Source organism: Rhineura floridana, chromosome 4 (assembly GCF_030035675.1).
Source record: "Rhineura floridana isolate rRhiFlo1 chromosome 4, rRhiFlo1.hap2, whole genome shotgun sequence".
Taxonomy (NCBI): Eukaryota; Metazoa; Chordata; class Lepidosauria; order Squamata; family Rhineuridae; genus Rhineura; species Rhineura floridana.
In genome coordinates, this window is record NC_084483.1 from 136,660,176 (window position 1) to 136,675,967 (window position 15,792).

A 15,792-nucleotide genomic window follows, 5' to 3' on the forward strand; every position below is an offset into this window, starting at 1 on the left:
AGATAAGTTTTCTTTGGGAATATATACAGGCACAGTCTGAAATAGACAGAGGAATTTTGGGAGAATAGTTATCTTAATAGCGGCTATTCTCCCTAACTAAGTTAAGTTAAGTGGCTCCAGCTATTAAGTTCCCTCCAAATCAATTTGTACAGAGTCCCAAAATTCCTATTCCTAAGCTGTTGTAAATCTTTCAGGATGATGATCCCAAGGTATTTGAATCCACTATAGCAAGGAACATATCCAGAAGCCGAAAAGATCCAGTCCTGCTCTTCTGAGGGCAAGTTAATAGGAAGGACTGTTGATTTAGTGTGGTTGATTTTCAATCCAGCCACTTGGAAGAATTGCAACAAAAATTGTTTCAAAGGGGAGAGAGCTACCCAAGGTTCGACCATTAGCAGAATGTAATCAGCAAAAAGGTTCAGTGTATGCTTAACCCCCACCCCGAACCTGAATACCTTGAATTGTAGAATCGTCCCTGATTTGTTTTGCGAACACCTCCACCTCCAAGGCAAAAAATAGAGGGGATGGAAGGCACCCCTGCTTAGTGCCCCTGGCGAGGCAGAGCTCAGTTGATTCTGTCCCATTTACCACTACCTTTGCCAGCAACTGTGAGTAGTTCTGGCTAATCAAATGCATGAAATTTTTTCCAAAGTTAATTTTTTCCAGCAATGCCTTTAAAAAAGTCCATTCAATTATATCGAAGGCTTTGAACGCATGCAAGGAGATAGTGCCACTGAAGATCTGGATTGGCGGACCGCATAAATGACATTCAAGACCCTCCGAATAGAGTCAGAGATGCTGCAATTGGGAATGGAGCCCGTTTGGTCCAAGGCGATATGTTTGTCAATAAAGATGTTTAGTCTGGAAGCCATAGTACTCAATAGCAGTTTTGCATCAACATTAATTAATGTGATTGGCCTGTAAGAGCCAACTTGAATTGGATCTTTTCCAGGTTTAGGAATGAATACCATTTTTGAGTGTTTCCAGGATTCAGGTTTGGTTTCCCCCGCAAGTATCCCATTACAGAGTTTATTCAATCAAGGTATTATCTTTGTATGCCTTGTAGAAGTCCCCGGTGAAACCATCAGGTCCTGGGGCTTTGCCTCTTTTCAGCTTTTTTATTGCTTCCTCCTCTGTGATCACATTATCTAAAAAAATCTGTGTGCATCAGACAACCCTTATGAATTTGGACTAAATATTTTCCAGTGGAAAATTGAGAAGGTTGTCAGATGCATATAGAGCAGAGAATTTTTTTACAAAGATAGCGCTAATTGTCTTGGTATCATAAACTCATGATGTCCTATCATCATTTAGGCTTGTCACAAAATTCCTCATTTTCTTTATTTTTAAAGGCCATGTGCTAACAACTGAGAAACCTTATTGCCAAATTCATAATATTTGCTCCATAGCTGCAGTAGAGCTACATTTATTGACTCTGTTTCGAACATCTGCAGCTCTGCTTGTTTGGCAGCTAAAGCCCCATAAGTGTATATTGGACCAGTATTACAGTATGATCGCTGTAAAGAAGCAATTTCTAGCAGTATTTTCTTGGTAGCAGCCTCTCATTCTCTCTTGCGCCTGCAGGTCTCACTGATGCAGTGACCTCTGATAAGCAGTTTCATTGCATCCCATAGCGTTTGCATAGAAATATCTGGAATATCATTCTCCTTGAAGTAAAGATCTAACATTTCCTTCCAAGTGGGGCTGGGTCACAACATCAGTGAGTAACCCTTTGCGAAACAACCATGCATCAGTAGGATGCACAGCCTCTTCTACAGTTGGTTCAACTACCCCAGGGGCATGGTCTGACATTGTTAGGATACCAACCTCTACCATAAATAGTCTGTGACAAATACATAGTCTGTGCATGACAAAGTTAAATCTTGAAAACTGGTATGTATATTCCTTCTGAGAAGGGTGTATCTCCCTCTTTGTGTCTATCAATCCTTGTCCATATATGAGTTCCTTCGTTCCCCCTTCCCCGAGGCCAGAGAAGCTCAATTAGAAGATTATCCAGTACAGCATCGAAGTACAAATTAATATTGTCTCCTGTTGTAGCTTTGCTTTCACAAAAATGCTGAAAAGTAGCTAATGTTGAGCTGAGAAAATTGTGTTGCCCCACATTAGGTGTATAAATGTAGCCTAAAGTTAGTTTCTGAGATCCCAATGAACCTTTTGGAAAAACAAAGCTTCTTGCGGGGTTGGCTATGTGATCATCTACAATGGATGAGCATGCCTTACCGAAGATAATGGTGACCCCCCCCCCTTGATTTAGAGGAGCCCTGAGCACGTCGTTCACCCAGCCAGGAACTTCTTACAAGTGGGGTTTGGGATTTTTCTTTTGGTGCATTTCTTGTAGAAAAATTATGTCTGGATGCTCTCTTTTCAAAGCTGCTTCCACTCATGCCCTTTTGACTGCTGAACCTAGTCCTCTCACATTAAATGACTCATATACAAGACTTATTCTTTGACATTTATCCACCCATTATGAAAGCATTATCCTTTGTCCTGTGTAAAAGTGGATTGGTGGGAAGTGTACAGTGTGATGATCTATGACACAACATATAACAAACTAGAACTATAACAATAACAATCTGCAGCTGAAGCTCGAAATGAAGCCAACTAACACCACCTCCTCTTTCTTGGCGGTGCCGATAATGATAATGTTATTTGTTATTTAATTTTATTTGTTATTATAATGTTATTTGTTATTTAATTTAACTTTTGTAAATTGTATTGCTTTTATTGTATTTTTATATTGTATTTTTATACCTGTGTTTGTTTGTTTTTGTAAGCCACCTTGAGGGCCTTTGGCCGAAAGGCGGGGTATAAATAAAATGTAACAATAACAATAACAACTGTCCACAGTCGGGGCCTAAGGCCACATAATACAGTGCCTCAGATCACTCATCACTCGGGGTGATGGGGGCCTGCACTGAGTAGGAGCAGAAATGTCCATCTTCCACAGGAATTACAAACCGCTAAAATATAACTCTTAATTCATATAGCGTGACCAATAATTGAAGTAAAATAGCAAGGTCTCAGTATGTTGCAGTGTTCATAATGATGTGGCAGGATGAAATTTCCTTTTGTTTCCCTTTTTTTGGCTCATGGCCCATGGTTGCTCTGAGCTGTGATTGGCAGAGTCCCCCTGCTCATCATCCATTCCTTCCACCGGTGTCAATTTCAACTCATGCAGCAAGTTCTCCGCTTGTTGTTCATCTCCAGCACCGAGGAATTTGCCATTGCATTGGGCCACCAACTTAAAAGGGAAGCCCCATCGGTAAGCGATTCCTGCCTTTTTCAGGATTGCCGTGAATGGGCGAAAAGCTCGACGTTGACACGGCTTCAGGGCTTATGTCCCGAAAGACGTCCAGTGTTTGTTCCCTATATTTTAACTCATATAAATTGTTCAGTGCTTTAAAGATCTTTTCCTTCATATGGTAATGTTCAAAGCAAACAACAAAGTCATGGAATTTAGAACCCTGACCTGGGATTCTGTGTGCTCTCTCAATATGACACCGAGAAACCTATTGCAAGCTATTCAGCCATTCAGTCACTCTCCCTCCTCCTGTTCAGGGATCCCTCAAATACAAACATTCTTGCGACCCTCTCTGTTGGAATGTTCCTCCATTTTTAGTTCAGGATCTTCTGTTGCCATCTTTAACAACTGCAATTCAGACTGATTATCCAGACTCAGGTTCAAGGCTGTATTAGCCATCTTAGTGATACTGTCAATTTGATCAGAAAAAGCCCCTATTTTTGTCTCAAGTGGTTGTAAGGCAGACACCCAATCTGCTGTGAGGGCCCTCCTGATCCTATCAAGAATTCATCAAAGTTTCCCATATCTTTGGAGGTCCCTACTGGTTTCGTGCCTTTCTGGTCTTTTGAACCACCCTGCACCATATTGACAGTTTCAGCTTCATCTGACAGCCCAGATTCAATTTCACTCCTAAAGTCTAATCTCACTAATTTCGTTTTTGGACTACGCAATCCCTGCAGCATTACCTCTTAGTTTTGATGATTGATTATTTAAAAAATTAATGCTTTTATGTCACTCTTTGCCTTAAATCGTCCCATGAGTCTTGAACACTCCTGTTTAAGCAGCCATTCTGCCTGCTGGCAAGCCACACCCCCTAGAGCAGCCTTTCCCAACCAGTGTGCCTCCAGATGTTGTTGGACCACAACTCCCATCAGCCTCAGCCAGCATTGCCAATGGTCAGGAAAGATGAGAATTGTGGTCCAACAACATCTGGAGGCACACTGGTTGGGAAAGGCTGCCCTAGAGCCTTTATTGATTCTTTTAAAGGAGGCAAGTGGCAATGTGCCCCAGAAATATTGAGGGCAGCTTTTAACAGCCCATTTTGCAAATCTGTTAGGCAGTTCTGATCCAGCTATAATTCTAAATCTAGGACTTGTGCAAAATATGCAGTTAAAATTGATAGATTATTTGAAAATGTTCTTAATTATTGAGGTGACGGTTTTAAGATCATGACCATTTTATATGTATATAGATTGTAAAGATCATTTTCCCTATGAGTCCGGCCATCACAGCGGGTATTAGCTCCACCTATCGTGCAAAGGCAAGAATGTCTTTGAAGTCAAGACTAGGGGCGTCAGGCCCCTCCCACTCCCCAGTTCATTCTTGCCTTCCTGCGAACAAGATTGAAATCCTATCATTGAGTTCCTATAGCGTAGAATTTAGCTAAGTTGTTTTCGTATTTGTTTACTTTGTGTTTAAATGTCATTTATCTCTGTTGCTTGTTTGAGGTTCTTTCCTCAGAGACCGCAGCTGAGGTTCTCCCTGATTGGTCTTTAACCTTTTATTTTTCGTTTATTCTCCTGCTTGTTTGAGGACCCCCACAGAGACCGCGGCTGCGGTGTTCTGTGGTTTCTGGCCGTTTTGAGCTTCGGGAGATCGTAGCTCTTTCTCTCCCGTAGCGGTTTTTCCCTGTCTCAAGCCGCGCTCTGTGGAGCCCGTGGAGAGACCGCGGCTGCGGTTCTCTCCCAGGCGGGAGCCTGCGGCTGCGGCTCCCTGCCTTTTTTCCAACCTATTTTTACCTGCCGGGGTTCTGCCTCCCTAGAGCCTGGTGATCCGGCTCTGTCTCCGCAACTTTAATTTCGCCGCGGAGAGCCCTGCTCCCGGTGGCGGCAGCGGCTTGCCTCCTGCTGCCTCATCCCTCACAGGCTTCTCTCGGCACTTTGATTTCGCCACGGAGAGTCCTGCTCCCGGCGGCGGCAGCGGCTTGCCTACTGCTGCCTTATCCCGCACAGGCTTCTATCTGCTCTTTCTTCTTGGGGGTTTCTTGGAGCCGCTAGTGCGGCTATCGGCCCCGCGGCTCCCATTTTATATGTATATAGATTGTAGAGATCATTTTATATGTATTTCATGCATACAAATACTGTTCTGTATAGCTTTTTACAATACTTTAAAATTTGCTGCAATAACCTTCAGCTAGACAAATTGTGTATGCCTGCTGTTCTAATCGCATTTAGTTTGGCAGTTGTAATGAAGCTGGTAGAACTTACCAATGGACATGTTTAGAGTTGAGTTGTATGTATGTATAACAAATCACTGCAAATGTTAAAGCTGAAAAACTTTAGCTGAAAATTTTCATTGTGGGGGTTAACCTATCTCCATTTAAATCTGCAAACATTTGGAAATTTGTTTCAGACTCTTTAAAAATATTTATACTGCTGACAATATAGCAAAATCTAATGGTGGCAGCCCTTATTTTAAAAGGTTGAAGCACAACAATGTAGGTTTCTTAACAACTCTGGAGATATGCTATTGCCTGCATTTGCCTTATGGTGGGGCAGCAGCAGCGTCTTGCAGTAAAATCAAAGCAAGACATTCATGCCGGGAAGAAGCTTCCCCAAATAATATCTGAACCAGTATCACATATTTATGAAATAAGTAAAGCTGGTCCTATTTTGTTTGAATGTCTTTCTGTTAAGGTACATGTCGATGTTTTCCATTAGGTTCTTTTATGTGCTGCAGGATGGCCAGCTCTTGAAGAACTGCACCTTGCTTCCAATGACATCTCACTTTTAAAAAGGTATGAGGTTTTCTGTAAATTAAATACTATAAGCAGTCTTTTCCAGTTGTGATATTACTTATTAGGATGCTAGCTGAATATTAAACAGTTTAGTATTATGTCATGCTAGTCATTTTGAAAGATGTTAATGAATCTAGTGGATTCCTGAATGCTCTGGATGATTTCTCAGTGGAGAAAACCGGTAATAGTGACGAGACTCTTCTGTTACTATTGAACGTCAAGATGCAAAGGGCTATCCGCAATTGCCCCTGACTGCCTTCTCCATCGTTGTGGGGCCTGCAACATGCCCTGGTACTCTAGGAGTTCCAAGTAATAAAATAAGGATAAGGCCTAGAGCACTGCTGGAGCAAGGCCCATTATGAAGCTAACCAAATGCATCTTAATCATGCATCTGGTGTAACAGTGCAAGAGGCAAAAAGACCTATTTTGCCTTTATCATTGTATTTTCAAGTAGCTGTCCAGCTATTTTGAGTTGTTCAAAGCTTATTAGTATTTGCCCCTGTAAATGGTGCATTGGAACCTTTGGCTGCCTCCTTTTGCACTTCTACAAGGCACTTTGACAATAAAACAAACCGTTAGTCTCACCTGAAAGGTGGTTTTCCCAGATATCATGCCATCAGGCAGGTATTAGCGCCACCTATTGTCCAAAGGCAGAAATGCAGGGGAGTCAAGACTTCTGATGCTCCTTCCAGTGTGATCCCAGTCCATTCTAGATGACTCTCATTCAGGATCCGTAATCAGCTCGGAAGCAAAATTAGTTAGAAGGAGCATCACAAATACCTGAAACTCCATTTCACTCCCAGTTAAACAGGAATATGAGAAAGTAGTCTTGGCCACAATGAGAAAAATAATTTGGAACAATTTAGAACAGATAAACTTACACAGATCACATCCCCTCAAACAGGATAGGCAGCCCCCTCAATCAGGGAGGGCCCTGATGGCATGATACCTGGGAAAACCACTTTTCAGGTGAGACCAACAGTCCATTTTCCCCAGGTAGCATGCCATCAGGCAGGATGTACCAAGGCAGTTCCAATAGGGTGGACTCAGGCTGTCTAAGAGGAGAATGGTACCTGTTGCAATATGCACCTACTGAAGGAGTCGTCTGCAGAAGCATAATGATCCACTGTAGTGCCTAATGAAAAAACTTGGAGTCGACCAAGACGCACCTCTACAGATATCTGCAAGATGCAGCTCTACATATCCGCAATCGGAGCATATAGCAGCCACTGACCTAGTTGAATGAGCTGTGATGTTTTGGGGCACTGGAACATTAAGGAACTCGTAGGCCAGGGTGATGTAGGCATGTAGGCAATGTGATAGCATCAAACTGGTAACCCTCCTGCCCATTGTCCTCGGATAAAAGGATACGAATAGAGATTCTGTCATGCGAATGTCTCTAGTCCTGGCCATATAGACCTTAAGGCAGCCTTTCCCAACCAGTGTGCCTCCAGATGTTGTTGGACTACAACTCCCATCTTCCTGACCATTGGCAATGCTAGCTGAGGCTGATGGGAGTTGTGGTCCAACAACATCTGGAGGCACACTGATTGGGAAAGGCTGCCTTAAGGGCTCGATGAACATCTGGAGGATGCCAGACTTTCTCAAGAGGATGGCTTGAATGAGGACAGATGAAGGGTAGAACAATATCCTTGCTGCAATGGAAGGTGGAGGACACCTTAGGATGAAAAGCCAGATCTGTACCTAGCATTATGGAGTCCTTGTGAAACACACATAGACGATGGGCCCCCAGATCAAAAACTTTGCGGACAGAAGAGATTGCCACCTTGAAGGAAAGCAAGCGTAACAGAACAAATCGCAGTCGAGGCATAGCTATCTATCTCAGAAGCACCAGTGCCAGACCGTGTCTGGAAGGTTCATTGACCCCTGGGACGTTCAGTCAAGCCTGACTAGGATGCAAAAGAGGATCTTGAAAACAGCATGGCTAGATGCACTGGGGATGCCATGGTGGAGTAAACTCCAGCTTCCAACAAACATGGCCAACTGGGCCAGGACATTTGGCTAGCACTACAACATATAGCAGCCTGGTACATTTCAAATTCCTATTTGAAGAGGAAACCAGTTGCATGATTAAACAACTTGATGAATTCTAAAATGAACAAGGCAGGACTGGACTGGGATCATACCAGAAGGAGCATCAGAAGTCTTGACTCCTGTGTATTCCTGCCTTTGGTGACACTGATTCCCACCTGATGGCATGCTACCTGGGGAAAATCACCTGCCTCCACTGTGAACCAACCTCATACCATTTCTACCCTTGTCCCTTGTGGCTGATTAAAGCTAGTTAAGATGGTGTTACCAGTTGGGTCAGTGCATGGTAAACATGTCTTTACATGAAGTGGTGGTCCCAACAGCCTTTAAGTAAGCTGTGATTAAACCACTCCTAAAGAAACCCACCCTGGGCCCATCAGTTTTAGACAGTTACTGGCAGGGTAGTGTCAAATGCAACTGCAGGCACTCTTGGTGAGACCAATTGTTTAGACTCATTTCATTCTGTGTTTAGTTGTGGTACTGAATCAGCCTTTGTTGCTCTGATGGATAACCTTTGCCAGGAGGTACAGGAAAAGTGCAACCCTGATAATTCTTCTGGATGTCTTAGTGTTCTTCAATACCATAGACCAGCCTTTCCCAACCAGTGTGCCTCCAGATATTGTTGGACCACAACTCCCATCTTCCTGACCATTGGCAATGCTGGCTGAGGCTGATGGGAGTTGTGGTCCAACAACATCTGGAGGCACACTGGTTGGGAAAGGCTGCCATAGACTGTTGTACCCTCCTGGATGTGCTCTGAGAACTGGGGGTCAGCAGCATTGTCTTACAATGGTTCATTTCCTGTTTACAGGGCTAGTTGCAGAGAATAACACTAGGTGATTGCCTTTTGGCCCCCTGGCTCTTGAGCTGTGGCCCCAATGCTATTTAATATCTACCTGAAGCCTCTGGGGATGGTAATTAGGATATTTGGAGCACAGTGTCATCAGTACACTAATGGCACAGTTGTTTCTCTATCATCTGATTTAGGAATGGCAGTGTGTGTGCTGAACCAGTGCCTGGAAGCAGAATAAGGTGGATTGAGGGCTAATAAACAAACTGAATCCTGGCGAGAAATAAGCCCTATGGGGAACTGGTTTCTAGGTCCAGGAGACAGGTCACTTGCCTGTTCTGGAGGGGGTCACACTTTGTGGTGGTACTTGATTCATTCATGTCATTTGAGGCCTAAGTGGCCTCGATGGCTTGGCTTTAACTATTCCTGGATAGGGACAACTTGGTCACTGTGGTTTCTGTGCTGGTAACATTGAATCTTGACTATTTTAATGTGTTCTGTGCAGGGCTGCTCTTAAAAGTTGGTCCAGAAGCTGCATCTGGTGCAGATTCAGCTGCTAGGTTGCTCTGTGGAGTGACCTACTTATCAACACATGTAGCACCTCCGTTGAAGTAGCTGCACCGATTGCCAATATATTTTTGGGCTATGTTTAAGGTTATAGTATTGGCATGCAAAGCCCTAAACAGCTCAGGACCTTGTTATTGAGAGACTACCTTTCCCACTACACTCCTGCCCTTTCACCGTGTTCAACTGGGAAATATTTGGGGACACTAAGTGCAGCAGTAGACTGGCTTACTGTGGGTAGCCTCCACTTATGAGACTCTTATTAACAGAGCTAGTCAGAATAAACAGTACTAAGCTAGATAGACTCAATGGTCTGACTCAGGAACCTGCTTATACTCTTTTCCTAGCGTCTTGGAGGTAGAATTAAATACCTTTAGAACTGATGAGGGTAGATGACTTCAGTTCCTCATCAAGCACAAATGGATTCATGGAGACAGTCCTGGATAAATTGTGATTTGTGTTCATTGAGCTCTGATACATAATTCAGTTAGTACTGGGGCTGAAACAAGCAGCTCACAAAAACTTCCACAAAGCAGAAAATAATTCCTATGTTGTATGGTGTGGCAAAGGGACAAGAAATTAGTTAATGCTTTTATTGTAAAGAAGTTGTTCTGCTTAAAGTCCTCTTAAATATGGTATCTTTCCTCAGACCTATTGATGTCCTACATAACTTGAAATGGTTAAACGTTTCAGACAACCAATTAACTGATGGAAATCAACTTCATCTAATCGCAGATCTCCCAAGGTAAATGAAATATAGTACTACTGTTAATTTCAGTGTTGATGTAACACTTAACCATGGTAAAGGCCAGCTAGGTGAAGTCATGCTAGAGAGGAAGGACCGAAGGGCTAGGTAGTATGTAGTCATGTGGACCTCATGATCTCTTAGTCATGGAAGCATTAACACCTACAGTGTACCAGTCCTATATAAAGTTGAAGAGTTATATTTTTTTGCAAAGTTTCTAGATCCAACTCTGTCACTGGAGGCCCAGTTAGTCTCAGTGGCTAGAAGTGCCTTTTATCAGCTACACCTGGTAAGGCAACTACAACTATTCCTGGATTGGGAGAGATTGGCCACAGTAGTTCTGGCACTGGTGACTTGAGCACTGGATTATTGTAATGCACTCTATGTGGAGCTTTCCTTGCACTTGACCCAGAAACTGCAGTTAGCGCAGTATGCTGCAGCCTGTCAGCATATACCACTTCTGCTCATGGATCTGCACTGGTTGCCGATTTGTTACTGGGCCAAGTTCACGTCGTTACTATTGGTATATATCTGCTCAGTTGAGCACTTCAATCTGTGGAACTGGCCCTTTAGGAGGTGCCGTATAATACTTGTTCCGCACTTGTAAGAAATCTTTCTTTTAGTGTAGTAACACCTACTCTTCAGAACTCTCTGCCTGTTAATATCAGGCAGGTGCTTTCACTGTATTCTTTTCAGTGCCTGCTTAAAAAGTTTTGTTTAGGCAAGCCTATCCAGACACATAGATGTTGATGTGTTTTGATCTTTAGTCTGTTGCTGGTTTGTTTTTAAAATGTGTTTAAGTGTTTTAGCGATATTTTAATGTTTTTTTGTAAACTCTTCAGAGGTTTCTTCAATCAAGCAGTATATAAATGTTATATAAAATAAAAATAAACCTGTGTTGACAAATTCTCCATAGAACTGGAGTTCTACTACATGGCTCAACCACATAACCCTTCCCACTGAGTATCTGTAGTCTGCATTTTATATTCATTGTTTAATTTCTGGTTTTTTAGAGTAATTGTATGGTATGTCAAGTAAGATGATGTTGTGTACTAAGCTTAAACTACATTTGTTTATAGCAGGCAAAAAAAATGAAGAAATACTGGGTATGGCTTATGCCCTATGTGCAGAATCCAACATTGTGTGAGCAGATGTCCACTCCTGCAACAAGACTACAACTTCCTCTTCTCTCCCTTTGCACCCTCAAATCTCTGGAGCACAGTCCCTCTGAGACTGTGTGGGGAGGATAGGAAGGTGAAGTTCCATTGTGCAAGCAAGGTCTGTTCTGCTCATGCACAAACATCTTCGAATACAACCCAATAGTCCCCTTATATACCATCAAAATGGGTTTGAACCTGTGCCTTGAAGCACTTGCTGCTGATGGCTTCCTGACATCCTTTTTTCTAGAAATGGTTTTGGTGCTCTTGTCTTCAATTTTCTGAAGTAATATGTTGCCTTCAATACTTTTTGCCATTGAAATTTTTTTCTTACTAGGATATGTATTGCCTTGTGTATTTATTATACGTGTTAGTTGCTTTATACAAAAGAAAAAATCTTAAAGCAACTTAACAAGATAAAATACCAGTTAAAACCAGAAAATTTAAAACAATGATTACAAAAATATGTAAAATGTTCATCCAGTAGCATATTAATAAGAACAAGGCCTACCCACTCTACTAAAAGATGAGCACCACCATAGGGGCCAACTTAATTACAAAGGCATAAGTAAATAAAAACAACTTAGCCTGGCACCAAAAATGATGATAGTGCCAGGCTTAACTCCATGGCAAGAGTAGTCAGGGCTACCATTGATGCTCTCAGGGTCTAGACTGGTTCATATGGGGGAGAGTGCCTCAAATCAAATCACAGTGCCTGCTTTACTAACTTCTTACAAGATGTTACATATTCAATATACATTGTTTAGCTGATATTTTAACATCCTTACTCTGACTTTTAAATTTCAGGTTAGAAAGACTAATACTTTCAAACAATGGAATTTCCTCCATACATTTTCCTGATGTAGGATTTGGTATGTAAATTGAGCACTGTTAACATTTTTTGTGTATTCTTCTCTATTGTCATCAGTTTATTCCTCTTTTCTTTTTTTTGAAGGTTGCAAGACTAGAATGTTTCCTTCCTTAACACATCTTGTAGTAAAGAACAATAGAATAGCAGAAGTAAGTAAAATATATGTCTCATGCTATGAATTGTGAATAGATCCCTCATCTGGAATGCAGGCACTCTTGTATATTATAACTTAACATTAAAAGAAAAGGCAAACTTTCAGAATAGACTTTTAGTTAGTTGAAAGTGCACAGTGAAAATGTTATAATGTCAGGTCAGGCCATTTGGTGGCATGGTTTTTGTGGCATATACTATGCAAGGGTTTGATGTGACCAGCATTGCATCCATGCCATGATCTGCAATCACCAGTTAGTATTCATTTGGAGTGAATGGTGTGGGTCAACTAATGTGAGCATTACCCACACACTAGATTGAAATCATAATAGAGCATCTTCAAAATCAAGACCTTTGCTTTTGTTGAACAGGTTGTTTGCTTGGTTTTCGTTAGTAATACCCTTCTTTTAGTGAAATGTAAAGAGTTATATAGAAGTCATACTTTAAGTAGACCCATCGAAATGAATGGACTGAAAGTCATGTCAGTTGATTTCAATGGGTCTGAAACAAAGGAAGAATTAAAAATTACTCCAGAATCATGGCATTTCAGCTATGTCATAATACTTGAAATACACCTATGTGGGAGTAACAAGATTTGATGCCCTAGCTTTAAGACACTTTAAAACGGTGTGGCCACAATATCCCAAGCATTATGTAGATTATTGAATGAAATAAGATGACTACTACTGCTTCGTGTAATATGCTGTCATTACAGTGGTGGCCATCATGAGAGCCTCATGTAGCATTCGATGCAGCAGGGGAATATTTTGTTTTTTCATTGTTGCCATATTTTTCCATTTCTCGTTTCAGTGGTCAGTTATCAATGAACTTGATAAACTACAAAAGCTTCAATCATTTGATTGCCGGAATAATCCTTTAATGGATATAGACAAAAACATAGAGACTGTGAAGCAGCTTATTATTGCTAAAATAGGCCAGTTAAAACTTTTGAACAAATCTGAGGTATGTCATTTCTTTTCAGTTAGCAATGCTGGGAAGGCATGAAAGCCTTTTTTCCCCTAAGACTTTTAGACACAAACCATGACATGGTGTGGAATTATTTTTGGCCTAACCAGTTTTCCTAAAAAAACAAAAAAATGTAATTCCAAAGAAGAGACATCAAAAGTAAGCTTCTACTTTTGATTGTGCTCCTTGTGAACTTGGATCATTTTAACTTGGAAAAGCATCCTCTTCCTGAAGATGGTGTAAGATTTGACAGCAACAGTGTACCAGTGCAGCAGTGATGAGGCAAGTATAGCAAATCCATATTGCAATGTTGCAATGTATAAAACTGCATATCAAATGCATAGGTTTGCACCAATACTATCCCAGTACCACTTGAACCATGCTGCCTCCATGTATTTTTGATTCATGTAATGCTGTACCTTTTACTTTAGCACTAGGATTGAAGATCTCAACTTTCTATAGTAAACAAATATTATTTCAAGGTACCTCAAATGAATTTTGCTTGCCTTTGTTTCTGTGAGAAGGTAGCCTAATGGTCTTGTTCAGAAACCATGGCTGGAATTCAAAGAATTCTTTTAGTTTTCCAAGAGAATGAGAAGACCCAGTGGGATTTTTTAATTTCTTTGTTCCATATTAGACTATTTTGAAAGTCCCCTTTTAAGTAGCAGTTTGTCATGTATTAGGGAGCTGCTGTTTGAGAAATCCAAAGTCCAAAGCCCCCTTGGGCATATGTAATTAGTTGCATGGTTCTTTTAGATCATAGCCCAAGACCATACACCATCATTGCTAATTCATTCCCCTGATGCTGCAGACAGGCTGCTCTGTGTGCGTGTGCGCGCGCCATGCTGAATAAAGGAATTTGAAAGAGGAAGATATTTTTGAGGGGTGGAGTTGGAGTGATAAAGGTGTTGAGAGCAAACAGAATGTGTGGACATCTGTGATTGCATAACTAGCAGGTCTATTTGTGAACCTTAAGAGCATGAGAGGGCACAATAAAGCATCAAAGAGGAATAATAAAGAAGAAAAATGTTCACAATTGAAATGGAGATAGATCTGTGTTAAGCTGTATCCTTTTGCTAATTTGAAATTCCTGGTGGTGAAGGAACTATTCCCAGTTACATAGATGAGGAAGAGCCCCTGCAGTTGTCAAGGTCCAAGTTACAACCAGAAATGACATAAACCATTATCTTCTGATCAAATATATTTCTTTTTGTATAAACTGATATGGCTGCTCCGGTAAAGATTATGGAAATATATATTTGCTTTGTCACAGATCTTCCCTGATGAAAGGAGGGGAGCAGAACTTGATTATAGGAAAAAATATGGAATTGAATGGTTAAAGGCTGGTGGTAATCAGGATCCCAACAAAAACAACACAAGTGAAGAATTTCTTGCTGCCCATCCCAGGTTCCAATTACTTTGTGACAGTAAGTATATTATCAGTAGAAGCATTTTTTCTCTAGAACTTCTACGTTTCCAGATGACCGTCTTGGTATAGTTCTCACAGATTACTAAGAACAACTTTTACTTGCAATATTGTTGGAGATGAGGTGGCACAGGAAGGCAGTCATCACATCTGGGATGTGATACAGGCACTTCCAAATGTTGATGGGAGTGTGTGTCTTTGTTCAGTGTTCCTAGGACTTGCAAGCCACAGCCATGCACTCTCCAAAGATCTTGCTAATTTCCCATCTATTTGCATGACAAGCATGGGAAAATGGAACACCACAAGGGTGCCAGAGGCTACATAGGAAAGTGCAATTTTAGACAAAACCCTCATCCCACATCAGACCCCTTTCTTCATTGTGCCCCTTGAACAGCCATTTATAGGAGTGGTCCCCTGTGCCAGTCAGAAGTCTCTGAAAAAACTGGCTGGGATTGCAACCCTTCCTTTACCTGCCAGCATGAGTAAACTTCCCCATATGTTGTTTTAAGCATAATACATTTATTGCTAAACTTGCTTATTATTTTTCACTACCAGAATATGGTGCCCCTGAAGATGGAGAGCTGGAAAGAGAACAGCCTTTCTCCCTAAAAAATCAGCTGTTGGGTAAGAGAAAACCCATACTAATTGGTCAAAAGTATAAATAAAATTCTAAGAGACTACAGTGAAGTAGTAAGAGTTTCCAGGGCAGGTGAAGTTTTTTAAGGAAGTCTGAGGTACAATTTTTTGCATATCCCAGCAGACTATTCAACTGGTGACTTGTTTTTATCTGGGATTTCTGCAGACATAAACTCAGCGAGAACTTTACTATGCATCAAGGGTGTAGGACCTGTGTCTCTCCAGATGATGTTGGATTCAACTCCCATCAGCCCCAGCCAGCATGGCCAATGGTTGTGGATGATGGGAGTTGTCCATTGAGACAACATTGGGAAGTTTGCAAATTCCCCACCCTTCTGTATTTAATGATAATGTGATTATTACAGCCATTACTCGA

At 41.4% G+C, this 15,792-nt stretch overlaps 2 protein-coding genes across 3 annotated transcripts in view; one reads left to right on the forward strand and one right to left on the reverse strand.

Moving 5' to 3' along the window:
• TBCE (tubulin folding cofactor E) overlaps positions 1 to 15,792 on the forward strand; it is a 78,105-nt gene that overhangs the window by 51,523 nt on the left and 10,790 nt on the right. For both annotated transcript variants that reach the window (XM_061624544.1, XM_061624545.1), the window contains exons 8-14: positions 5,983 to 6,059; positions 10,115 to 10,210; positions 12,175 to 12,239; positions 12,323 to 12,387; positions 13,199 to 13,351; positions 14,628 to 14,781; positions 15,336 to 15,404. In XM_061624544.1, coding sequence (XP_061480528.1) covers positions 5,983 to 6,059; positions 10,115 to 10,210; positions 12,175 to 12,239; positions 12,323 to 12,387; positions 13,199 to 13,351; positions 14,628 to 14,781; positions 15,336 to 15,404 — 679 coding nt within the window. The remainder of the gene's footprint in view (positions 1 to 5,982; positions 6,060 to 10,114; positions 10,211 to 12,174; positions 12,240 to 12,322; positions 12,388 to 13,198; positions 13,352 to 14,627; positions 14,782 to 15,335; positions 15,405 to 15,792) is intronic.
• Positions 1 to 15,792, reverse strand: part of B3GALNT2 (beta-1,3-N-acetylgalactosaminyltransferase 2) — an 86,779-nt gene that overhangs the window by 20,526 nt on the left and 50,461 nt on the right. The gene's annotated exons all lie outside the window — the stretch shown is intronic.